Source organism: Sapajus apella, unplaced genomic scaffold, assembly GCF_009761245.1.
Source record: "Sapajus apella isolate SASKATOON/1434 unplaced genomic scaffold, GSC_monkey_1.0 scaffold56, whole genome shotgun sequence".
Taxonomy (NCBI): domain Eukaryota; kingdom Metazoa; phylum Chordata; class Mammalia; order Primates; family Cebidae; genus Sapajus; species Sapajus apella.
In genome coordinates, this window is record NW_022436996.1 from 8,622,248 (window position 1) to 8,646,338 (window position 24,091).

The window sequence follows — 24,091 nt, forward strand, 5'->3', positions numbered from 1 at the left end:
TCTCTCTCTCTCTCTCTCCCCCTCCCTCCCTCTCCCTCTCTCTCTCTTTCTTTTTCAACGGAGTTTCACTCTTGTCACCCAGGCTGTAGTGTAATGGTGCCATCTCAGCTCACTGCAGCTCTGCCTCCGGCGTTCAAGTGATTCTCCTGCCTCACCCCCCAAGTAGCTGGGATTACAGGGATGCAACAACATGCCCAGCTAATATTTTTTATTTTTTAGTAGAGACGGGGTTTCATCATGTTAGCCAGGCTGGTCTTGAACTTCTGACCTCAGGCGATCTGCCCGCCTTGCCCTGCCAAAGTGCTAGAATTACAGGCATGAGCCACTGTGCCTGGTCTTACAGTTTCTTTTGTAAGAAGATGTTTGATCTTCTTACAAAATGCATTTTTTTTCTATGGTATGGGACTATTCAGGTTTTCTGTTTTTTTCTTGAGTCTGTTTTAAGTTGCATTCTTGTGAGAGTTATTTTCATTGAATTTTTAGCATTTTGGCAAAAAGTTGCTTCTAATATAATCTTATTGTCTTCCGATAGCCTGCAGCCACCCGCAGTAATGTCACCTTTTTCATTTCTGAGACTGGACTGATCATTTGTGCTTTCTTTTTTCATTGACGATTTCATCACAAGCTAGTAGTCAATGTTATTAGTTTTGTAAAGAAACAATATTTGGCTTTGTTGATTATATCATTTACATGTATGCTATTTCAGTAATTTCTGCTCTTATATTTGCGTGCCCTTGTTAACCTTTCTTTGGATTTCCTTTGCTGTTCTGTTTGTGTCTCCTTGCGAATTCTGTCCTTCCTTTCCCACATACTCACTTCTTTGTCTATACATTTCTGAGCACTGATATCACTTTATGCTACACATTTTGATATGGTACTTTTTTTCTTTTCTTTTTTTTTTTTTTTTTTTTGAGACGGGGTTTCACTCCATCACCCAGGCTGGAGTCCAGTGGCACAATCTCAGCTCACTGCAAACTCTACCTCCAGGGCTTGAGTGATTCTCCCACCTCAACCTCCTGAGTAGCTGAGACTACAGACACATGCCACCACACCTGGCTAAATTTGTGTGTGTGTGTGTGTGTGTGTGTGTGTGTGTGTGTGTGTGTGTGCATTTGTTTCTGTAGAGATGGGGTTTTGCCATGTTGCCCAGGCTAGTCTCAAGCTCATGGACTCAAGTGATCTGCCCACCTCGGCCCCCCAAAGTTTGGGGACAACAGGTGTGAGCCACCACACCTGGCCTGTGGTATTTTCTTAGTAGTGGGAAATATTTCTAATTTCCATTATGATTTCTTCATTGACACATGGGTTATTTTGGCAGCATAATTCTCATTTTCGAATATGTAAGAATTTCTGGTTATAATTTACTTCTAGCCTAAAAGGTAAAAGTATTGTCAGAGAACATACCCTATATAATTTCAATATTTTAAATTTACTGTAGGGCTTATAATATGGTCAATTTTTATAAATGTCCTGTGTATGCTTGAAAAGAATGTGTGTTAAGTAGTCCCACGGCACACTGTTTTTGTTTATTTGTTTGAGATGGAGTTTCACTCTTCACCCAGGCTGCAGTGCAGTGACGTGATCTCGGCTCACTGCAGCCTCCGCCTCCTGCATTCAAGCGATTCTTGTGTCTCAGCCTCCCAAGTAGCTGGGATTACAGGTGCATGCCACCATGCCCGGCTAATTTTTGTATTTTTTGTAGAGACAGGGTTTCACTGTGTTGGCCAGGCTGGTCTCAAACTCCTGGCCTCAAATGATCCATCTGCCTCGGCCTCTCAAAGCGCTGGGATTAGATGTGTGAGCCACTGCGCCCGGCCCCATGGTGCGCTCTCACGTATGGGCGTCAATCAGGCCAATTTTGTTAAGGAGCCTGTTCCAATCTTCTACATCCCTCCTGATTTGTTCTATCAATTTCTGAGAAAGATATGCTAAAACCTCCCAAATATGATTGTGAATATGTGTGTTTCTCCTTTTAGTTCTTTACATGTTGAGGCCAGCAGAGGAAAAAATGGAATGATTTTTTAAACCCACAGCAGTGTTAATACAAAATAAGGCAGGAAAGAGAAAGCCCCTCAGAAGAGGTGGGACAAACAAAAAGCACAAAGCAAGGTCTGTTCAAGCCTAAACGGGTCCGGCATTCGACTACATTTAAATGGATGAAGGGCTCCCAGCGAAGAGCGAAGTTTATCAAGATGGTTTATGAGATAAAACCTGTAGGTTCTGCACAGGAGCCACATCCAGAACACAGATCCACACAAAGGGCAACAGCATGCCTGGTGCTCCTGACCAAGAACCCTCAGAGGGAGCAGTGAACTGTGGTCCTTGCACCCCCCGTGCCAGCCTCCCTTTCATTAGGTTTCCTGGGGATGGCAGGAAATCATAGGGACACGAGGAGCCCATTCATTTGTATTTTGAAGCAGAACCTTCACATGTTGCCGCCTGCTGGGGGACTCTGACTGGCACACTGGGAAGGTTGCGCCCAGGTCAGCCAGGACCTGTTTGGCCAGCCACCCTCCAGGATGGGGTGAGCAGACCTGGAGCCTTTTCTGTCCCCAATCCCAACCCCTGGAACTCCTTTGGGTTCAAAAACATTCTTCAGTTTCACCCATCAAAGCGACCATATTTGCTCTTCCAAGCCACAACGTACAGTTCTTAAAGGAGACGGGCACGTTATTGAAGACCTACACACATCTAGATTTCCCACTGAATCACTGATGTTAGAAGGCGTTTCAGTGACTGCGGACAGATCCTGTGTGTGCCCCAGGAGTCCTGTGGGAATTCCCCCGACCCTCCCTGGCACAGTCTCGAATGTTCTAGAGGATGTCTGGGAGAGGAGGCAGCATGCTGGTGGCACAGCCAGCCCCAGCCCGATGTGGGCCCATGGAGCTCCCTTTTACAGGAGTCAGAGCCTTCCTCAGCAACTCACTTCTTTAATTTCTGAATCCACAGGGTAAGTCTAGCTTAGACCAAGGAGCCGAGTTCTCCCAGATGAAAATTGTGCCAATATTTACTCCAAGAAAGCAAGAGCCCAGCCTTTCGTGGCTCCTGGGATCAGGAATGGCTGGTGGTCAGAAGGACATGCTCTCCCGGCTGCTCTGTGTGGGACACAGACCTAGACCTAGAAGCCTGCTTCTGTGGGAGGGACGTGGCTGCAGACCATGGGACTTCTTACCACTTACACCTTATAATCCACATTCTTAGAAGAATTTCAAACTTATTATACAGTCCAACTGGATCTGGACCACCTAGACCAGGCTGTCCTGAATACCCTCATCTGTCCTAGCAGGCAAAGGCCAGGAGGGGGCATCTGTGCCGGCACTAGTGAGGCTCAAGCTCTCTTCCCAGCTCTGCTGGTTGGTCTGCCTGTGACAGTACCACACTCATTTGTTCATTTGTGCCTGTCAGCTAGGGCTTGTGTGATGGTTGTTTGTGAAGCCAGCAAAGCAAAACCACCTGAATGTGCCACACGTTAAGGTGGTCCCTCTCCCATTGAGCCGACAGCCCAGTGGCCCCAGCTTAGAAGTGAAAGGAGAGAATGGGATACAGGCAGGCAGGATGGGCCAGCTGCAGCAGGGGTGGGCACGAGTCCTCTCCTCACAGCCAGTCAGGACACGGGTGGTTTCTCTTCTCAACTCTCCTGTGAAACTGTGTCCCACCCCTTGCTGTGCCCCTGAAACATGTTCCCTGCCTATCATCATAAGGAGAGCCCCTCAGGCCGGGGGAGCCTAGAGCCTTTCTCTCCCCAATTCCGTGCAAGCCTGGCTGTGAGTGAAGAGCCTCTGCATTTAAACATACTACTTGCATGACCTTAGGATCTGTTTCCAGTCACCTCGGGGCTCACTCTAGACCTGAAAGCATTATCCCGCCCCTTTGTGATATTCAGTCTCTCATGGGTACTCCCCTCTGCCTAGTGTCCTTGCCCTGCTGCTTCCACAGGGCGGCTAAGGGCAAGGGCTTCAGCTCCCAAGCCCCTTGCTCAGTTGCAGGGCACTTAGGCTCCAGGTGTGTACCCAGTGGCCCTTTATTTAGGGACACACCGGGCCCTGCAGCCACAAGGCACTGCTCCTGTAGCCAAGGTGGGCAGCCGGCATTGCCCCAGGCCACAGTGCTTGTATCCCAGGCTCCTCAGGGACCTGAAGGCAGGGCCAAGTGTGGCAGCCCACACCAGGCTGGCCCTGCCAGGCAACAGGTGCACACACAGTTCCTGAAGCCGCCTCAGGTCAGATGAGGGATTTGGGGCACACAGGTTGCACTTTGCCTGTCAGGAAGATGCTGAGGGAATGACAGCCAGGCCGGTTCCCACGCACCTCCAAGTGCCAGCTGAGGGGACTGTGAGAAGACACATTCCGGTCACCAGCACAGAAGTGGGCTAGCAACACCTGGTCATGCCTTTTCCCAAGACAAACCGAAGACTGGCCCAGCCCTTCCGGTGTGTTATAGGCTGAACCGTGCCCCTCCCCAAGTGTACATGGTGAAGGCCTAATCTCCAGTACCTCTGAATGTGACCTCCCTTGGAGAGGGGTTCTTTAGAGAGGTCGTCAGGTTAAAATGAACTCATTAGGGTGGGTCACAACCCCAAACAACTGCAGCCCTGATATGAAGGGGGAATTTGGAGACAGATGGGTAGAAAACACCATCTGAACAGGAAGAGAGCCATCTATAGGCAAGGAGAGGCCCTGGGCAGATCCCCCCTCTCAGCCGAGAAGGAACCGATCCTGACAACACCTGGACTGTAGACTTCTGGCTTCCAGGACAGAGACAGCAAGTGCTGCTGTTGAAGCTGCCCAGTCAGAGCTCCTCTGTGTGGCAGCCGCAGGGGACTCACAGAGTATGTGCCCCGGGAGTCCTGTGGGAATTCCCTCGCCCTTCCTGGCACACTCTTGAAAGTTCTCAAGGATGTCTGGGAAAGGCGGCAGCGTGTGGTGGCACAACCAGCCCCGCCTGGCGTGGACCCCCTGGAGCTCCCTTCTACAAGAGGCAGGCCCTTCCTTAGCTACTCACTTCTTTAATTTCAGAATCCACAGGGTTAAGTCCAGCTTAGACCAAGGGGCCGAGTTCTGCCAAATGAAATCTGTGCCCATATTTACTCCAAGAAGGCAAGAGCCCAGCCTTTCGTGGCTCCTGGGATCAGGAATGGCTGGTGATTAGGAGGCACTCTCCTGGCTGCTCCAGCTGTGTGGGGCACCCCCTGCATGTGTGGGGCACCCCCTGCATGTGTGGGGCGCACATGGCCTGTGCACAACATACACCTACAAGCTTGGGCGGTTCCAGTGGGAAGGACGGGGAGGGAAGCAGCATTGGATTGAATCTGAGCCAAGAAGGCCAGACAGAGGCTGAGCAAGTCACCCCCACAGCAGCCTCCCGAGCAAACAGCACCTGGGGTATCTGCACAGTTGGGACAAAGGGCGGGGCTCCCAGCAACAGGAAGAGAGATTGTGTCTCCTGGGAGGGTGGCCTGGGGTGGTGTGACGGGGCTTCCACGACACCACTGCACCCTCAGCAAGAATAAGCAGAGGTGGGGATGAGGAATGCTATTAATGCGCCCCCCACCTTGGGTCCCTGTGCTCCCCGCCCCACAGTTCCTCCTGGAGAGCTCTCGGGACTCCTCCCAGCAGGCTGCTCGGATCCTTGGGCAGGTCTGGGATCCCGGCTGGTGCCAATCCCGAGTTCGGCACGTCTGCATCCGCACTGGTGGCAGGAGAGGCTCCCTGCAGGGGTAAGGCAGCAGGCACTAAAGGAGGAAGGGGGCTCTGGCGGCCCCCGGAATGTCCCAGGAGGGAGTGTGCCGCTGGCGCAGTGTGGCAGCTGGGTGTGGAGGACCGCAGCTGCTGGGAAGGGCTGCGGTGGAGCCCTGGAGCTTCTGCCGGCGGAGCGTCTGAAGGCAGCAGAGGTGCCCGGTGAGCGGTCCCTCTGGAGAGTCCCGGCCGGTCACCAGCCCTGCAGCCCTCTCCCTGGCTGCGCAGAATCTTTGGTTTAGGCCTGGTGGGGCCCTTCTGCCTCCAGTAGGGTAGGTGTCTGTGACCAGGGCCATGAGCCCAGCGAGGTCCCCGAGGGAGGGTCCACATCCAGGAAGCTTGGCCTATCCGCCCAGGGCCTTGGGGGCGCCTCCCCAGCCGATTCACCTGGGTCCTCATGGTGGCCACCTCCTGAGCCAGGCCTGCCAGCGCCGTGGCAAGCCGATCCAGCTTCTCTGCGAGGGCAGCACCAAGGCTGTGCAGCTCCTGCTGTAGGGGCTTCCCACAGGGGCACGGCGGCTGCGGGGACGCGGCTGGCAAGGCAGGAGGTGCGGCTTCCAGAGGGGGCAGCTCCTGAGGGGGAGACTCACGGGGCAGCTCAGGTAGGCCCTGGGGGAGCAGCTGCCCATGGGTTTTGGCTAAAACCAGAGCAAGGACCGGTCAGAGTTCCTGGTCTGTAAGGACCTGTCTCTCCCCAGCAGTACCCTGAACTAGGGCGCTCAGTACCCTGCCTCCTCTAAGGCCCAGCTTCCAGAAGGGAAGGAAGGCGAGTCGGGCCTGAGAACACTGATGCCAATGCTTATGACATGAAAACTGGCTACGTCTCCTGGCTGTTCCACAAACTGATAGGGAGGATAACCGCAGGTTGGGGTTCCGTGGTAACCAGGCTTTCCTAGACCCTCTAGGAATTGGGGGGTCTTTGTGTTGTTGATGAGACCACATGGCAGCTCTGCCCTGGGAGTCAGTGAGAAGGGCCCAGACCACCCAGGACAGCATGAGGCCAAGGCCGTGCGGACCATCCAGGAGATGGGCCAGGAAGGCCAGGCCAGCCAAGGGTCTCCTGCACATTTCTTGTGGGGTGACCCTAGGCCACTCCAGTACTCAGTGCTATTGGCTACAGGCAAACCACAAGGGTTCCCACTCCCTTTTGCCTTTACTCTCCCTATTCAGAATTTACAGATTCATAGGAATTTAAGTCATAAAGTCATAAGCTTTTTTTTTTTTTTTTTATAAGGTCACCTAATCCTTCACCCTAAGTTCCCCTGGAGCTGGTCCCAACCCTGGGCAAACCACTAGGAAGGCTTGGCCAGGCCCCTGCCATTCCCACTCTGCTCAGCCCCAGGCTGGGTGCAGAGATGGTGTCTTCCCCGTTTCTCTGAGTCCCCAGCTATGGCTCTGCCCTTCTCTTTCCAGCACGTTCCAGGGCTTTAAACCCAGGAAAAAGTGAAGACTGGAGTAGCTAAAGGACCCAACCACTGTTTGGTCAAGTTCTCGGCCTGGAGACCCCAGCCAGGACATATACAGAGGATAGGAGGCTGGGTGGCCCCAGGCAGCTCAGAGCTCTCAGCAAAGCGGTGGCTGGGACAGAAGCCAACACCCCAAACCAATAAGAGCACCTGCTGCAGGCCACACTGAAAGCTCCTGGTATGGGGCTGTCCCCGAGGGACCCAGGGCACCAGGTGCCAGCCCCCTGCATGTCTCTACCATGGGTCCGCAGGGGCAGGTGTGTGACATGGAGCCAACACTCTCACAATGACCGTGGCCAGGTCATCCTGGTCTCAGTTTCCTCACCTATTCTCTAAAGTCCCCTCAAACCCCAAACTTTGATTCATCACTTCTCAGTTTCCACCTCTAAAAGGTGTGTCTGCTTTTATGAAAATCTAACTGGTTCTATAATAAACACTGAAATGAAATATGCAGGCTGAACCTTCCTACCCATGACCCAAAACCTGAAAGGCTATTTTCGCCAAGCTGGGACTCTGGGTCCTGGCCCGTGCAGAGGGAATGGGGGAAGCCACCAGTTCACCTGCAACTCTGGGTCTTCCGTGTCCAGGCTCCAGGCCTCTGGAGGCTTCACCAACCCTGGGCCCAGGCCTTTTCTCCAGCCGAGAAACAGGGCTGGGATCCCCAGCTGCACCTGCAGAGAGCACAGAGACCTTGGGGCAGGGAGGTGATCATTCGGCCAGAGCCATTCTGACATACCCTGGAATATCAACCTCTCAGCTTTTAAACAACGGGGAAATGAGATGGAAGACGGACACTCAACCCATGAGGGAGCCTAATTCTGGTGGAAGGGCCAGAAGGGAAGAAGGGAGCCAGACACCACACTGTGGTCCATGTGTGTGGTGTTCCTGCCCTGTCTGGAGGGGGCTCCGGCAGGAGGCGGCGGCTGGGGAGGAAGCTGGGAGAAAGGGCTCTGATCTTCTGATCTGCGAGTCCTGCCCCAGTGAGACTTCCAAGGGCGTGTGGGGGCATCCTGGTCCACACCCAGCCCACTCTGCCATTTTCCACCAGGCCCACTGGGTAGTGAGGAATGTGGTACAGCCTGGGCCTACAGAGAACAGGGCCAGGGCCTGCCATGGAGCCAGGCAGAAGTTGGGGAGAGCTCCCTCCCCTGGCCATTTCTGGCCTCCTCATCCTCCTCCCCTTCCTCCACCACTGCTTCTCCCTCCTCCTCCCCCTTGTCCTCCAGCACTCCTGAGGGGCCAGGCCAGCAGGTACCCTCTAAACTCTCTTTTCTCCCAGGCAACTGGGACCTGTCTCCTGTCCCACCTTCTGCTTTTCCTGCTGGGAGCAAACAGTGGGTCACAGTGAGACTGAGAAGCAAGGTGGCCTGGGGTAGCAGGCAGCATTTCTAGCTTTCCTAATGCTAGGAAAGACGTCCCCCAGGTGGGGAAATCTCACTTGAGACTTTTGTTGTTGATTGCCAAGTTTTAAAAGCATACACTATTATTGTATAAACACATCCATATCTGTCTACACACAGGTGTGTATATTAGCAAATGTATACGCCGTGTATGTGGCATCAAGCAGGTGGCCCAGACCTCCCTGCAGCTGCTCACCAGCACACCAGCAGCCCTGCCCTTCCTCTTGGACACAGCTCACCCTACAAGGAACTAAAGCACTGCTAATGTACAAGACTCCCTGGCAAGAGCCAGGCAAAGTGACAGGTGGGACTCAGAGGATCCAGTCTGGCCTCCTGGCCCTCTGGGGGATGCACGGGCAGCCCCTCAGGAAACCCCAGGCTCACCTGCACCAAGGCCACTGCAGTATCTGGGCTCTGTTCTCCTGGGGTCTTCACCAGGACTGCTGCCACTGCTGCCAGTGGGAGTCCCACCGGGACATGGGGACAGAGGAACAGGAGGCTTACAGCTGGGAAGGCGGTCCCTCTCTAATACCACAAACAAAGCTGGCATCAGAGTGATGACCAGTGCCCTGGCACACACCCCGCCATCCTCCCTCCCCACACAGGCTCACCCTGGAGGAGCGGCCTCCAGAGCTCAGGCTCTGGCCTCGGGTCTTCTTCAGAGCCGCTGAAGCTGGAGCTGGAGCCGGGGCTGGGGCTGGGGCTGGTGCCTGCCACGCAGGCGAAGCGTAAGGGCCGCACAGGCAGGATACCCCTCAGGGCGCTCTCCAGACAGTGCAGCGGGGAGGGCTTGGGGGCAGGCCCTGGGCAGGGGACCAGAGAGTGCTCTGTCATCAGCCTCAAGAGAGCCAGGCCTCTGCCTTAGTGTCTGGGCACACAGAACCGGGCCCTTTCAGCTCAGCCCACACCCAACATGAGTTCTGGGGGACTCTAAATGGCTCCCTCTCCTGCCATAGAAGTAGGACAAAAGTGAAGCCAGAGCCTGGCCAGGACCCCAGCAGCTTTGGAAAGTCTGCCGGCGAACTTTCCGGGAATCTCCAGTCCTTGGAAGCCATTAGCAGTCAGGTTCTAGCCAGGCCTAGGTCTCAGAGGTCAGGCGGCCTCTCCCCCCGGGAGGTGCCATCCCTGCACCCAAGTATCTCACAGGGGTCAGGAGCCCAAGGGCGGGGTTCTGTTGGGGCCCGCCCTCATCTGGCGGGAGGGTCAGCAACACCGCATGTATTCAGCAAAGGCATCCCACCAGCCCTGCAGCAGATCCAGGAAGGAATCCTGCTGGAAGTTAAACCAAGAAGCAGCAGTGGACAGCGGGAGCCCCCAAGAAGCTTCTCCACTGGAGAAACCCGATGGATGGACACAATGATCTTCCCGTCCCCACTTCTTGTCACTTTGTGACACTTTATCTTCTTGTTTAGTGAACCTTAGTTTCTGTTTGGCACCAGCTTCTGTCCTCTGGGGAAAGGATGGGGCGTGGGGAAGGAAAAGAGGGACCGAGAGGGGAAGTCTATTTCCTTGCCAAAACACTTTAACTAAAGCGTGGTTGTCAGCACCAAGGGCAGGTGCCAGCTCACCCTCTGGGAGCCACCTCCACACTCGTGGCCTGGTGGCCCCGGGGTCTTTGAGCCCCCGCTGGTGGCAGGTAGGGACGCAGCTGGAGGTGAACACCTGTGGGCTGGCCAGATGGAGGCTCCGGGTGGGCGCTTCTCCCCCACCCTGCCCGAGACGGGCTGACTCACAGGCCTCGGCCCTCAGTCCTGTTTTAAAGAGAAACCAGAAGGCCTGTCAGCCCCACTGTGTCAGCCTCATACTGCCACAGAAGGGACAGGGAACAGTTTCTGCTGTTGCTAGGCTCTCAGTCACACCAGCATCAGGAGTGGGAAACACCCAGCCTGCTGTGTTCCTGGGAGCAACCGAACCCTCCAGAACCTCTCTGTTCCCAGACCCAGCTGCATGGACCCCTGGGCTCAGAGACTGGTGCCTAGACACTAAGACACGTGGGGCCAGCACGGCTAGGACAAGGACACTCAGCCTCAAGGAGCCAGCTCCAGCCGGGACTGGAGCCACAGAGAGTGGCGCTAAGGTGTCCCCGTCCCCGTCGCTCAGATGCCAGCAGGTCTGCACATGTGTGCTGAACAGACTATCTGGCATTCTGGCCTCCAATATGGCTCTGCCCAGGCCTGTTTCCAGAGCACCATGTTGGCTCAGGTGGGGATGTGAGCCCACAGGTGCAGCACCCAGGGCATCCTCGGAGATGCCCTGTCTACGTGCAGGGCCCCGGCAGCCACTATTACCTTCCTTGTCTGCTGTCCAGGGCCTGGGCTCTGCTCTCCTCGGTCCCCTGTCTGCTGCTGAGGAGCAGGGCCAGGCAGGCCACGGCACAGGAACGGCTATCTCCTTGAGACAGTTCTCCAGGCCCTGCAGCGGGGAGCTTCCCGGTGGGCTTCCTGTGAAGAGCAAGCGTTCGCAGATGAGGAGGGCTGTAGCTCAATCTCTGTGAACCGCAGAAGCCTCCCCTCTTCTGCTGTGTCCAGCGAGGGGGGGTTGCGGGGGTGCTAGGTACAGAGCACTGGACTTGTCAGCCCTGGCTCAGGGGTGGCCCTGCTTTGGCTGCCGTGGAAGAAGTCGGACCTGTCTGGCCACCCACACAGAAGCTCAGTCTGCAGCTGTTATGAGGACACTGGCCACAGATGTGGGTTCTAGTCCTCCTGAGCACACCCAGCTGCCACCACTGTGAGGGACGACACATCCTGTGTGGCCAGCACAGGGGATGGCCCTGGAGATGGAATGTGCTAAGGCTTCCTTCACCACTCACAGCAGGGGAACAACACAGGCCCCCTCGCGTCTGGGCCAGGACAGGCCAACACACATGCAGCTTCAACTCAGCAAGAACTAAACACGCCGCAAACATCCTATTTCCAGTGACAGCTACGCGAACAACGGGAACTAGATGGACTGCAACGCTGGAGCGAGGAGAGCCCTTCCTATGGGGCAGACAGTGCTGCCACTCTCTTTCCTGGAGGTGTCTGCTCATGCTTCTGGGCCCAGGCATAGGGCAAGAGAGCAATCCTCAGAACTTCTGAATGTCCATGGGCTGGAAGGGCAGTGTGGAAGGCAGAGGACCTCCGCATGCATTTTCTCCACAGCACATCCGCTGAGTTCTGGGGCAACAGAGGGAGCCGGGAGGTGGCTGGAAGCTTCTGAAAGGCAGTGTGAAATTTCCTGCAGTTTGGGTTACGTAGAAAACAAGCAGGATGCATGTAGCATGCTACCGAATACCACGCTGCTGTTCGAAAGAAGAAACTGGTGCTGGTGGCCAAGGAATATGAACGTATACAAACAGGTCAAAGACAAAAGCTGATGACAAAGACTGGAGGGGACATGTATAGATGCTGCCCTCTGTGAGGAGAAGGAGGGCAGTGAACTCACAGCAGTGGCAGGAGGGGCTGGAGGACAGACAAGGGAAGAAGACTTCATTTTTCCCACATAACCTTTTTAGCTTTTGAATGAAGCTATGTGATTGTATTACCTATGAAGTCAGTTGCATTTTGAGGAAAATGCCCCACACCCAAGGGGTTAATCCACAGTGGGGCTTGGGATTTCAGGCTGCTGTGGATGCTGGCAGGTCCCAGGCCTTTTCTACAAGCCCCACAGGCCTGGCTAGAGCCATGGCTGCAGCGAGAGGCCTGTTCAGGAAATATGTTTGCAGCCAGAACACAGGCAAGCGTGGAGGGACTAGGTCCACAGGACAACTCAGACAAAGAGGACTCGGGTTTTTCGGGTGGGGGAAAGAAGAAGGCCAAGAGGGGATGCTGAGGGTCCCGCAAGAGCCCCAAGTCTGCAGCAATGACTCCACTGGAGTGACCAGGGAAGCACAGGTCACCAAGCACACTCCCAAGTGTCTCTGACATGAACCTCACTGTACATTTTCCTAAGCTGGAGGTCAGTCTCATATTACAGGCAATTCTTTGTGGCTAGGGTAAGGAATTCAATGCAAAAGGAAATTGTTATATTTATTTATTTATCAGATGGGGTCTCACTGTCACCCAGGCTGGAGTGCAGTGGTGTGATCATAGTTCACCACAGCCCCAAACGCCACGGCTCAAGTGATCCCTCCGCTTCCTGAGTAGCTGGGACTAAAGGCATGTGCCCCTCCACCCAGATAATTTTTTAAATTTTCTATAGAGATGGTGTCTTACTGTGTTACCCAGGCTGGTCTCAAAACTCCTGGCCTCAACTGATCTTCCTGCCTCAGCCTCCCAAAGTGCTGGTGTTACAAGTGTGAGCCACTGTGCCCAGCCCAAAAAGAGATTTTAAAAGAAATCTTAGACATTATCCTGTCCCTCCTGAGACAAGTCACTAAAACGGAGCCCCCTCTCCACCCTCAGCTCCCACAACCCGCCTAAGATAAGTCCCGCCTGTGTTCCTGCCTCAGTATCCCTGGCTCTGCTCCCAGCACTGGCATAGGGGTCTGACCCAGTCAAGCCAGAGAGACCGGGCAGGGGATGTCTTGAGTCCTCTCGGTGAGTCCCCTGGATGAACCCCAGCCTTGGGCTGGCCCAGCTCACCTTTTCCAGGCCGCTGCCCCTGGCTCCCCACAGGGCTCCCAAAATCCAGGTCCCAGTCGGTGCTGCTGGTTGAGGAAAAGCTGGTGGGGGTTCCTCGGGGGGCCAGGGGCCGGGAGGGGCCATCTCTCAAACAGCCCTGCAGGCCCAGAGGCAGAACAGGCTCCCTGGTCACTTCTGCAGGGAACAGCACAGTTGTGGTCACTGGGGGGCTCACTGGAGAAGAGACCCCTGGGCCCTGGAGTGCACGGGCACCAGAAGACCCTCTCCTGAATACCTCCCACTAGGGCTTCCCTATGGTACTGATTAAATTCCTGCGGCATGTTCCCCACAGAAACCCCACAGTGAGTCTTGTGTGACTGGAGAGTTCTGAGAAGGAAGTAGGGCAGGAAGATCTGCACTGGCTGTCACCAAATGCGGGCAGCTGTTTGGGGGTGAGAATGAAAGGGGACCTAGAGTGAGTGGGCCTGTGCCTCAAGAGGCGGGGAAGACAATGACCCCACAGTCTCAGCACCTGCCTCTGCAGCCCACCCAGGGACACGCCACCCCACACCCATAGCCACAATCTACCTTCACTGTGTGATCTGTGGGGCTGCACTTCAGTCCTCTGAGACCCACAGTCTCCTGGCTGGGGGTTCTGTGACCAAGAGGTGGCCGGCGGCTGCGAAGGTGATGGCCTGCTTGGGGGAATGCCCTTCAGACAGGCTTCCAGGGCTTCCAGCGGTGAGCTTGAGGCACCGGCAGCTGGGATGGGAGAGCACCCGGTCACTATCTCCCACACACCCCAACCCTGCCCAACAGAACCGTGGGCTTTCTGCGGGGTGGTGAGTCCTGCACCAGGCTCTGGGACCCCCCCAGGCAAGAAACCCTTCAGTGGGGAACAGATCTGCTCTCGTACCCCACCCCGCTCCCTGGAAGGCGTGAAGATAGGAGGGGAGTGAGGAGGGACACATGTCAGCAGGGCCAGCTTCCGGGGCCAGGAATCACTGCAAAGTGAAGGTCCAAGGTAGGGGGGCTTGGGCAAGGGCCTGGGCTGAGGAGGACCTGGAGGAAGGGATTCACTGCTTAGGAAGGAAGGCCAGGGGACAGCTCCCTGCTGACAGCTGCTTTCCTGGAGTCTGCAGTAACCTTGCCAGGGACTGACAAGCCCATGGTAAGGACCACCGGAGCAGCCAACCCCAGGCCTCACCTTCAGCCACTGCCAACCCGAGGCCTCACCTTGAGCCTCAGCCAACCCCAGGCCTCACCTTCAGCCTCAGGGCCCCAGCTGGCCCCAGGGACTCCTCTGGTGTCTCTCATGGCAGAGGGGCTGAGGGACTGCCTGCCAGGCTGACAAGATGCGGGTCCTGGGGAGCTCTGGACCCAGCTGTTCTCCATCTTCACAGAGACCTGGCCACCAGCTCCAGGACCAGGATGGGGAGGGGGGGTCAGGAGGTGTCCAGACCCTGCAGGAAGAAGCCACTAGGAAGCCCAGGATTCAGGCCTGAACTCGCCTTGAGAGTCCCTTGAAGCCTTTATAGGGTTAGGAGGGGCTTCCAAGAGCCCTGTGCCTCCATGGCAGTCACTGGCTCAGACTTCTGTCATTTGTCAATCACCAGCAGAGAGACTGAGTCACACATCTCCTCCCCTACCATGGCCCCTTGGGGTGCCTCCGAGGTTTCTTCCAGGCCTTAAGTCCCCGGACAGCACCAGTCATGTCTTTCCCCATGGCCAGCATGCCTGACTCCACCCAGCTGCCCAGGGCTTTGTTCTGAGAAGTAACAAGCTGAGGTGACATGCACGGAAACATGAACCCATGTGTGGGCTGGGTGGGCATAATTAGGATTTGGGGTTCCCAGCCCTCACACACATAGCAGGAACCCCAAATTTCAGTTATGCCAACCTGGCTCAAACACACAGGGACCCTAAATCACGATGAGCTGCGTGTCTGCTGGGCTAGAACTCCATCCTCGCTTTCTTGGTCTTGCTCCCTCCCCACTTTCCGTTTGGAACGTCCAGCTCTTCCTCTAAGAGCCAGCCTGAGAATTCTCAAGTGCTGGCCGAGCCCCTCCTACACAGCTCACTCCATTTACACAGTGAGGATCCCTTGCGTCTGGCTCCACTCCCTGACAGGCCAGTGTGGGGGCCTGAGTGTCTATGGTGGGGGCCACCTATCGCCCTGCCTGGGGCAGGGTCATGGAGGACGTATGGGGGCCTTCCCAGCCCAGTGAGAAGCCTTTACCTCCAGAACCCCTTTTCCAGGCCCCTGGATCCTCCTGTAGTCGTGGGTCCCCCACTCCTGAGGGACTGGGATGCCTGGCCTGGGCCTCGGGAAGCTCCTTCAGACAGTTCAGCAGACCCTGGAGGGGACAGTCCCCTGAAGCTGCCTCTGTCTTCACTAAAGGAAAAAGGAACACGTTTTCACCCGGAGCCCAGTATCCTCAGCCTTCATGACAAACAACAAACAGGGGACAAGTTAGAAGGGCACAGGAACAACTCTGAAGATGAGGAACTTCCAGCGGTTCACTGAGTCTTGTGAGGGCCACTGTCTTCTCTGTGCCTGGGTCCACGCACCCACCAGAACTGGATGGGGCAAAGAGGGAAGGCATAGAAGTCGCCCTGAAGGCAGACATAAGGCATCACTCTGAGGACAAATTGAGGAAAGTGGGCTGTCGGGGTCACTGCTCGAGACCACTCTGTGGGTCCTGAGCAGAACTTACATCGGAGGAGGATGGAGTTGTACAGTAAGTACATGACTGCGGTTAAGCTCACCACGACCCTGTGTGTGGGAACGGCCAAGGCTCAAGACGTCAGCAGCCTTTCAGGGTCTGACTCCAAGACCTGTGCCCTGGCCCCGACACCACGCTGCCCAGAGCCCAAGCCCACCCCATGCATCATGCCTGGCATCAATGCAAAGTGACACATGAGCTCTGCAGCTCTTCCCCTCGGGTCTCAGGTCGGGAGGGGGAAAGGACATGAAGAAACCAGGGCAAAGCCTGCTTCCAAGTTTCCTTTTCCCAGCTAACCAAACGCTGGCCTTAAGAGAGCCACCTGGCTCCAGAAAGGTGACCCTGGCAACACAGCAGCGGCCAAGCTGGTAACAATTCCTCAGGGAGACAGTTTGGAGCAGGAGGAATCGCTGCTGAAATGCAAACCAAGCTTCAGAGGCCTTGGCCTGAGACCCCAGCACTCACCTGCCCAGGGTGGGCTCCCCGGCCCCAGGTCTGCTTTGGATGGCCTGGACGTGCCCAGGCTGGGCAGAGGCGGTAGGAAGGCTGGGGATGTCTCGGGGTGCTGGGGCCCAGGCACGAGGATTTCCTTCAGACAGTTGATGAGGCCTTGCAAGGGGCTGTTCCCAGGAGTAATTCCTGTGGCACACACAAGGTCGGCCGAGGTCAGTGCAGTCCTGACAGGGCCCGGGGCTGCAGCAGGCACTCAGGGCTCTCTGGGCAGCTGAGATTCCCACCCATGAGAATATGTTTGTGGAGCTGCCACCAGGCCAGGACGGGGAGCAGCATGCCCTCCTCGTGTGAACTAAACAGGCCTCCCCTTCGCCATGACCCTCAGGAAAGCCCGCCTCTCACCAGCCTGTGAGGTCCCTCTCTCCTGTACTCCGTGGCTCTTCCTCCTGCCGGGGCTAAGGGTGGGAGGGCTGGGCTCCCTGCCAGGGGCTCCTGGGCCTTCCTTCCTCGTAAGCCATGATTTGTTGGCAGTTCCTATAGCAGGAGAAGACAGGACGGCCTTTCTAGCCCCAGCTCCAGACTCCAGGAGTCACCTCAGATCTGGTCCCCGTAGAGGACAGCCCTCTCCAGCTGCCCAAGTCCCTGTTCCAGGAGGGCTGAGGGCCTTTCCCTGGTTCTTTCTGGTTTAACTGTAAACAGCAAGACTGCTGGTTCACTGTGAACACCCGAGACCCTTCCCCGAGCCCAGCCTCCAAATTTGGCTTGGCAAGTGATGCCGGCAACCTGGACATGTAGGCCACAATCTCAGACTCACGCTTCTCAGACCAGGGCACACAGAGCCCCGGAGCAAGTGTGCCCAACAACCCCTGGACACCAGATGAAACCACAGCTCAATGGGGTATGTTTCTGGGGAGTGACAAAGCCACACAGAAACCACCATGAAAAAGTCAGAGCTGCCCTCTCGTCAGCTATGCCCATGTGCTCCGAGGGCGGCACATGGCCTGGCCATGAGGAACCGCAGGTGACTCTGCCTCCCCGCCTGTGACAATTTTATTCCATTTTAATTTGAATTATTTTTCATAAAAAGTTAGACAAATGCAAAATTTGTCAGAAGTTTTAAAAATAAAACGTGACCCCAGAGAAATCCTAGTAGCTCCCCTTGCCCTGCTCTGCTGATAGGGTTGCTGTGATGAGATGATCTGAGGTCAGGCCAGTGCACACAAGCATGCGACTGTTGCCTGCCGCGGGTCTGCGTGCTGGAAACTGCCGGAGGCTTTCTGTGTACAAAGTACTCGGAGATCGGGGCGGGGTGAGAGCCTCCCAGGGACCGGGCATCACGCCTCTTCTTTGGTGTTTACACCAGAGGCTAAACACATCCTGCTCCCTGGGGTACTCTGTCAACAAGAGAATGCAGCAACAGAGGAACAGAGTCTTAGAAAAAAGTGAAGAGGGCATAGGCTCCAGGTCCCCTGATGCCATGCTCAGGGCTCTTGAAATGCTGGTTCTCCCTGTCCCTGCTGTGTCAGACTCACTGGTAGGGAGAGGACTTCCCTGGACCGCATCACCAGGTGGGCCACTGGAGCACGAGCTGTCAGTGGGTGTGGTGGCCAGGCGGGACTGGCTGGCAGGGCCGTCCGGAAGGCAGTTGAGCAGGCCTCGGAGAGGGCAAGGCTCCCTTGCCACAGCTGCTATCAGGAAAGAGGGAGAAGACAACAGCTGGTAAGATGTCCCTAACATGGTCACACTGTCACATTCTGGGTCCCTTCCTTGCCATGTGCTGTTAACAATAACCAGGATGTCAGCCATCTATGTGTTGTCATCACTGGGCTCTGAGTAGGGCCACGGGGCATGGGGGGGTGACAAAGCCACACAGAAACCACCATGAAAAAGTCAGAGCTGCCCTCTCGACAGCTATGCCCATGTGCTCCAAGGGAGCACGGCCTGGCCATGAGGAACAGCAGGTGACTCTGCCTCCCCGCCTGTACCTGGGAGCCCGCACACTGTGCAGTGCCATGGACTTGTGCTTCATCGTGGGGAGTGCAGAGGAGGCTGTGTGTACTGCCTCCGCTATCTGACTTACCCTCGGGGCTTGCTTGCTCTTCATCCAGGCTGGCTCCCTGGCTCTCACTCTTGGGGCTGTCCATGGCACCCTTGACTTCCCCAAACAAGAACTCTGGGATCTCTTTCACCAGCTGTACCAGGGCGGTGAGGTGCAGGCTGTGCCGGGGCTGTCCCTCTGTGGAGAGACCACAGTGACTCCCGCGCCCCTGCGGCTGCTCAGCACTCACACCCATGTGTGTGTTTCACAGCCAGCATCCCACATAATCCTCCCAGCCACAGGAGGAGCTGCCAGAGGAGACACCATGTCCCGTGAGATGTCGAGGACTTGGGCTCAGGCCAGGCGCCCTGGCCAAGGGAAAGCCAGGGCACGGGGCCAGGGCCTGGGTAACAGGGCTCTTCTGTTCTCTGTTACTCGTTAATCTCTCTGCCTCCCAGGGGGATGCCCAGGCGGGCTGCTTCCATACCGCTCCCACCATCTGGGCTCTCTGCCTTTCCCGGCACCCCCTAAATGCCCAGCTCACCCAATCTGGGCCAGTGGAGCACATCCACCATCTGAGGTCTTGGGAAGTGAGCCTTGTGGCAGGACTTTTGGGAGCTGTGGGCAGGTTCTGCAGGGGTGGCTGGGATAAGGCTTCAGGGTGGTGGCAGGGAGGAGGCCTGAGGCAAGAGGTACTTTCCAGGGTGACCCCAGGCTTCCTCTGAGTGCTTCTCTGCATGACAGCCTTCCGGCCCAGAGGCATGAGGGGTAGAAGTCCAGAAGGCTGCGGTAGGGGAGCCAGGGAGGTGGGAGGCTGAACTGGGCAGGCTGAGGTTGTGTACTGCCAGGGGCTGAGGACCTGTGTGTGGGAGGAGAAGTCTGACAGATAACTTACCCTGGAGACCTCCGCAACCAGCAGGCTCCTGCCCCTCATCAGTGCGGCTTCCTCCCCCAACAGCTCCTCCAGGCTCTGGGGGTGACAGGAAAGCAGAGAGGGGGAGCAGCTCAGCTGTCCCTGGGAAAGAAGAGGGAACTGTGGCCCTGGAAATGGAGTGACCCCGCCTTGCACACGGCCACGGAGCAGCCCAGGCCACTGCGTGTCTGTGCACATTCACATGATCACTTACACTCAAAGAACCACAGAGTGGCCGGAACCTCGGAGGCCACCGCATACCCCCACCTAATTGTACGTAGAACCCAGCCCAGGGATGCAGAACAGCAGCAGCGTGAACAATCCCCAAGTGGAAAGACTAAGGCTGCCGCGTCCCACGGACCGTGGCCTCCCTGCCACCGCCCACCCGCTCCTGCCGCATGTGCTGCTGCCTCCCGTCCTTACCCACAGACACCAGCGTCTCGTAGTTCTCCCGCATCACGTCTCGGTAGAACTCCCTCTGCCCCTCCTCCAGGAGCCGCCACTCCTCCTCCGAGAACCGCACGGCCAAGTCCTTGAAGGTGATGGACACCTGCAGGCACAGTCTCCGGGGGGGTTGGTTGTTCCATCCCAGGGGAGCCAGCCTAGCTGTCCCTGCACCTAGCGACCCTGCCCGGGCCTCCAGGTGCATGCTGGGGAGCAGGAGAATAGCCAGAGCCCGGGGCAGGGTCTGACACGTAGGAATCCCCTCAGGAGACAGTGCTGGGGGTGAGCTGCGTCCCTGCAGACACACTCTGAAGTCCTAACCCCTATGCCTGTAAATAGGACCTTATTTAGAAACAGGGTCACTGCAGTGGGAATTAGTTAAGACTAGGTCATACTCCTAAGTAGGGGGTCCCTTAGTCCAGTATGACTCATATCCTTATCAGAAGAGACACAGAGACAGACACACGGGGAGAAGGCTGTGTGAAGACAGGCAGAGACTGCAGTGATGCCGCCACAAGTCAAGGAATGCCCAGGGCCACCAGAAGCCACGAGAGGCAAGAAGGATCCTGCCCAGAGCCTTGCGAGGGAGTGTGGCCCTGCCCACACTGTGATGTGGGGGCTCCAGGCCTGCAGAGCTGTCAGAGAATACGCTGCGTTGTTCACCTAGTTTGTGTGCGGGTTAGAGAAGTGCTCAGAAGAAACCTGGGGCCGCCCTTGGAAGCTTTGGGTCACCAGGGTCCGCTACACTCTGTATCCCATCTCCTGGTCTCTGTACTCACCTCCTCCTACCCTGTGGCTTTTTAAAATAACATGACCATTTTTGTCTAAGTTTCTTTAAAAATGGTCCTTCAGTGGACTTTAACGTGGCCATCAGACACTAGAAAATGACCAGCATCAATAAGCTTGAATTTAAGATTATGGCAAAAATTAACTGTGCAAATTAAGCAAACGGGAGGTAAATTATGGGACGGGTCCTTCGTGTTGAGAAATGAATGTGAAACTATTTATTTGTAAGAACGAATTCTTGAAGAAAATGAAAATGCTCCTAATAAAGCAAGGATAATTCACCACTTGTTTCATCTGTTCAGGGCAGTGATTTTAATTAATTAATAAAGACAGGATATTACTATGTTGCCCAGGCTGGTCTTGAATTCCTAGGCTCAAGTGGTCCTCCCACACTGGTCTTCCAAAGTTCTGGGATTGCAGGCGTGAGGCACCACGCCCGTCAAAGTCAGCATTTCTAAAAACCGTCCCGGGTCAGGTGTGGTGGCTTCTGGCCTATATGGTGAAACTCCATATCTACTAATAATATAAAAATTAGCCAGGCGTGGTGGTGGGCGCCAGCAATCCCAGCTACTTGGGGGGCTGAGGCAGGAGAATCACTAGAACCTGGGAGGCGTAGGTTGCAGTGAGCCGAGATCATGCCATTGCACTCCAGCCTCTATCTCAAAAAACAAAACAAAACAAAACCATCCCTGTTCCATGCAGTCACACCTACCAGTGCAAGGGGCAGTCCCTCCTGTGACTGCCTGCCTGCGGCCCAGAGGCCCGTGGGCAGTGAGATCCCATGGCCTTCACCTCCTGCCTTGATGTGCAGACTCTCCCTGAGCAAACCTCTGTGGCTCTGACCCAGGTATGGTCACTCTCTCTCAGGAACAGTCTCAGACACCCTCCAAAACTTTTCTCAAAGAGTCATTTACATTTCTTCCTGGCATCTTGGAACAGAGAAAATATAGCCAACACCAGGGTCTATGCAGAAGAGCTCACAGAGCAGCTCTAGACCACTGTCCTTAGGAAGGCAAGGCCTGCTTGGCAGGAGGGCCCTGGGCTGGCTTCTAGGCACTTAGGTGCCAGGAGGCTTCCCACTATTTCCTAAATGATGGGAGTGGCTCAAGAGGCCTAGATTGCGCAAACAACCTGGTGCGTGCCACACCCCTGCCTTCCTTCTGGGAGTCTGGAATTTTGGTTCATGCCAGGCAGAGGGCTCCCACATGACATTTTGGTGGCTCAACACAGAGCTGGCAAGGCAGGTCTGAGCCCTAGGTAAGAACACGACACCAGCTGTGCTGGTTCCATTGGTACCACTGCTGGCCTGATGTGGCTGTTAAGAAGTTCTGGACCCAGAGGCTGGGGCAGAGCATGGTGACTGGGGCTTGGCCTCAGGAGCCAGGCTGCCAGAATTCCAATCCCTGCCTTGTTTCATATTAGTTATGAGACCTCAGTCAAACCTAACCCATCTGGGTCTCAGTGAACTCACCTGTAATATCAGGATCATAACAACCTACCTCATAGAGATGTTGTGAAGACAAAACAAATATGGGAAGAGTGCCTGGAACCCATGCAGGGACTATTAACACTAAGTGCTATGATTAGTAATACTGTAACCAGGCCTGTCTGCCTGACGCCCACTTGCAGGTCTGCCCCGCCAGCTGAGCTCTTCCACACACTGCTCCTGACCACCGGTGCCTCTTGCTCCAGGCTAAATATATCCCCGCTCTTCCAGGAATCCTAAGAGATGCTTTCCAGGCCTCTCACCATCTCAGCCTCAAGGCAAGCTGTTTTGAGACCAAATTCTTATAAAATGCGAATGAGAACTGACTGTGGCCAGGGTAGGCGCTTCCGCCAGTGGCCTCCCTCTGCCCCAAAAAAGCAAAGGAAGAGTGAGGGTTTTGTATGTGAAGGAGAAAGCAAGTGGGAGTGTGCAAATACTGGGCCACAATACTCGTCTTTGAGAGGAGGAAGGCCACCATTGGCTGGCTATGCCCACACACTACCAGACTTCCTCCTGAGGCCTCAGTTCACCTCTGTTCTCCAACCAATAGAGAAAAGTTTTCTGGGCTGATCCAGGGGGCTGTAACCCGGCAGCCTCCTAGCTCATGGTTGCACACCGGTCCTCCTAACACAGCCTTCCACTGTGTCACTAGCCCAGCACAAAAACTGCAGCTTCAGTGGCTGCTGGACCTGTTCCTCTCTCAGGGTCCTTCCCAGCCCACACCTGCTCTCCCAGTGGGTATCAGGCTCAGGTTCCCAGATCAGACCCTGGCCCAGGACCCCTCAACCTGGAGGCTGTGCTCACATCCCCCTGGGCTTCTGGGAGCCCTCCTTGCTCCCCTCCACCTGACTGTAACCTACCACTCCCCAAGGTCACTCCTGGCCACCTTTTCCGTGAAGCTATGTGGCGTGCGGATATTCCCCTCCCCAAACATCAAATCTGAAAGGTCAGTGGCCCAAACTCACCATTTTACAGAACAGGAAACTGTGGTATGTGGTATGGGGAGGCCTTAGGATGGGGCCATGGGCATGTCTCAGCCAGGGTGTCCCTGGGCTACTTAACTGTGCAGTCAGCCCTGAAAAGAACACTTGACTGTCCCTGCCCAACAACATCCAATTTGCCTGGCCTCTCCCTCCTCCCCGAATGCTTGGGAGCACTAATGATGCCAAGGGCCTGGCACAGTGTATGCTCTGCCTAGTCACACACTACCCCCATCCATGGTGACCTCAGACTGGCCGAAGTTCAGGAGCCACCACGGTCGCAGAACTGGCTCCAGGTGTCCATCCAGAAGGACGTGCAGCAGCTCCCCGCTGGTATCAGCACCAGAGTTTCCTGGCATCGTTACAGCCCACACACAACCCAGCCCAAACGGTGCCCAGGCTGTCACAGCCTGGGGCTCTCCCTTCAGCTCTCGGATCTAAACATCTTACCTGGAGGCTGTCCAGGACAAAACTTGGGGATCGTTCTATCTTCTGTTTCTCCCCATTTCCACGTTCCCATCCCCCCGGGATCCAGGATTCCACCAAGAATAGAAGTATGAGATTTACTCTCTCCCTCCAAGGCCTTCCTGCCCACCCTACCGGGATAACTTGTAATGACAGAAGCCACGCCGAGGGGGTTTCCCCAGGTGGATACTGGGACGTGGGTACCCGGGGGCGGAGAGCTGGAGGGAGGTTGTCCGAGGACCTGAACTTCCCGGCACGAATCCCCGAGCATTAGGCCTGCTCTGCCCCGCCCAGCCCATCCCGAAGTGGGGGGGGTCCCAGCTCTTTCCCGCCTAGCGGCCATCGGGGCCGCACTGCGCCGAGGGGTCCGCGCGTCCGCCTGCCTTACCTTGCGCGCCATCCCCGGGCTCAGCCTCCCCGCCACTCCTCGGTTTCCGGCGCGGCGCCAGCCGCGGGTGCGCGCGACCCTCGTAGGCGGCGGCCCAGGTCGGTGCAGGAGGAGGCGGGGCCCTGGGCCGCGGGGGAGGGGCGGGAATGAGCGCGCCCGGGCCCGCCCCCAGTCTCGTTGAGGCCGCCCCGCGCGCCTCGCATCCTTGGGTGGGTGGTCACGTTTCAGCCCTGAGTCCCCAGCCGCGGCGGCCCGGCCGGCGTAGGAGCG

At 56.1% G+C, this 24,091-nt stretch overlaps 1 protein-coding gene across 11 annotated transcripts; it reads right to left on the bottom strand.

The window, feature by feature from the left end:
- Nucleotides 1-4,726: 4,726 nt before the first annotated feature.
- On the bottom strand, nt 4,727-24,067 carry KRBA1 (KRAB-A domain containing 1). 11 transcript variants are annotated; one of them, XM_032245099.1, is made up of 18 exons: nt 23,822-24,067; nt 21,215-21,399; nt 19,696-19,822; nt 19,255-19,374; nt 18,402-18,557; nt 17,854-18,009; nt 16,724-16,855; nt 16,334-16,507; nt 15,382-15,537; nt 14,408-14,605; nt 13,731-13,904; nt 13,164-13,337; nt 10,890-11,042; nt 10,170-10,352; nt 9,213-9,404; nt 8,986-9,126; nt 7,762-7,872; nt 5,215-6,373 (listed from the first exon to the last, which is right to left on the bottom strand). In XM_032245099.1, exons 3-18 carry the CDS (start codon nt 19,727-19,729, stop codon nt 5,535-5,537), a joined length of 3,093 nt encoding a protein of 1,030 aa, XP_032100990.1. In that variant the 5' UTR covers nt 19,730-19,822; nt 21,215-21,399; nt 23,822-24,067; the 3' UTR covers nt 5,215-5,534. The 11 variants fall into 11 exon arrangements, with proteins under 11 accessions (XP_032100986.1, XP_032100987.1, XP_032100990.1 ...); XM_032245098.1 differs by lacking the exon at nt 23,822-24,067 and adding an exon at nt 23,419-23,812; XM_032245095.1 differs by lacking the exon at nt 21,215-21,399 and having other exon boundaries at nt 4,727-6,373; nt 17,854-18,006.
- Between the last annotated feature and the right edge of the window lie 24 nt (nt 24,068-24,091).

Bases quoted from the DNA above. Each gene is read 5' to 3' on its own strand.
- KRBA1 (XM_032245091.1), bottom strand. From the start codon at position 19,921: ATGCACCTGGAGGCCCGGGCAGGGTCGCTAGGTGCAGGGACAGCTAGG. The intron at 16,508-16,723 runs GTGAGAGGCGGG...TGTGTGCCACAG, and splicing joins GAGAGGGACCTCACAGGCTG to GAATTACTCCTGGGAACAGC. The intron at 9,127-9,212 runs GTGAGCCTGTGT...TTGTGGTATTAG, and splicing joins CTGGAGGCCGCTCCTCCAGG to AGAGGGACCGCCTTCCCAGC.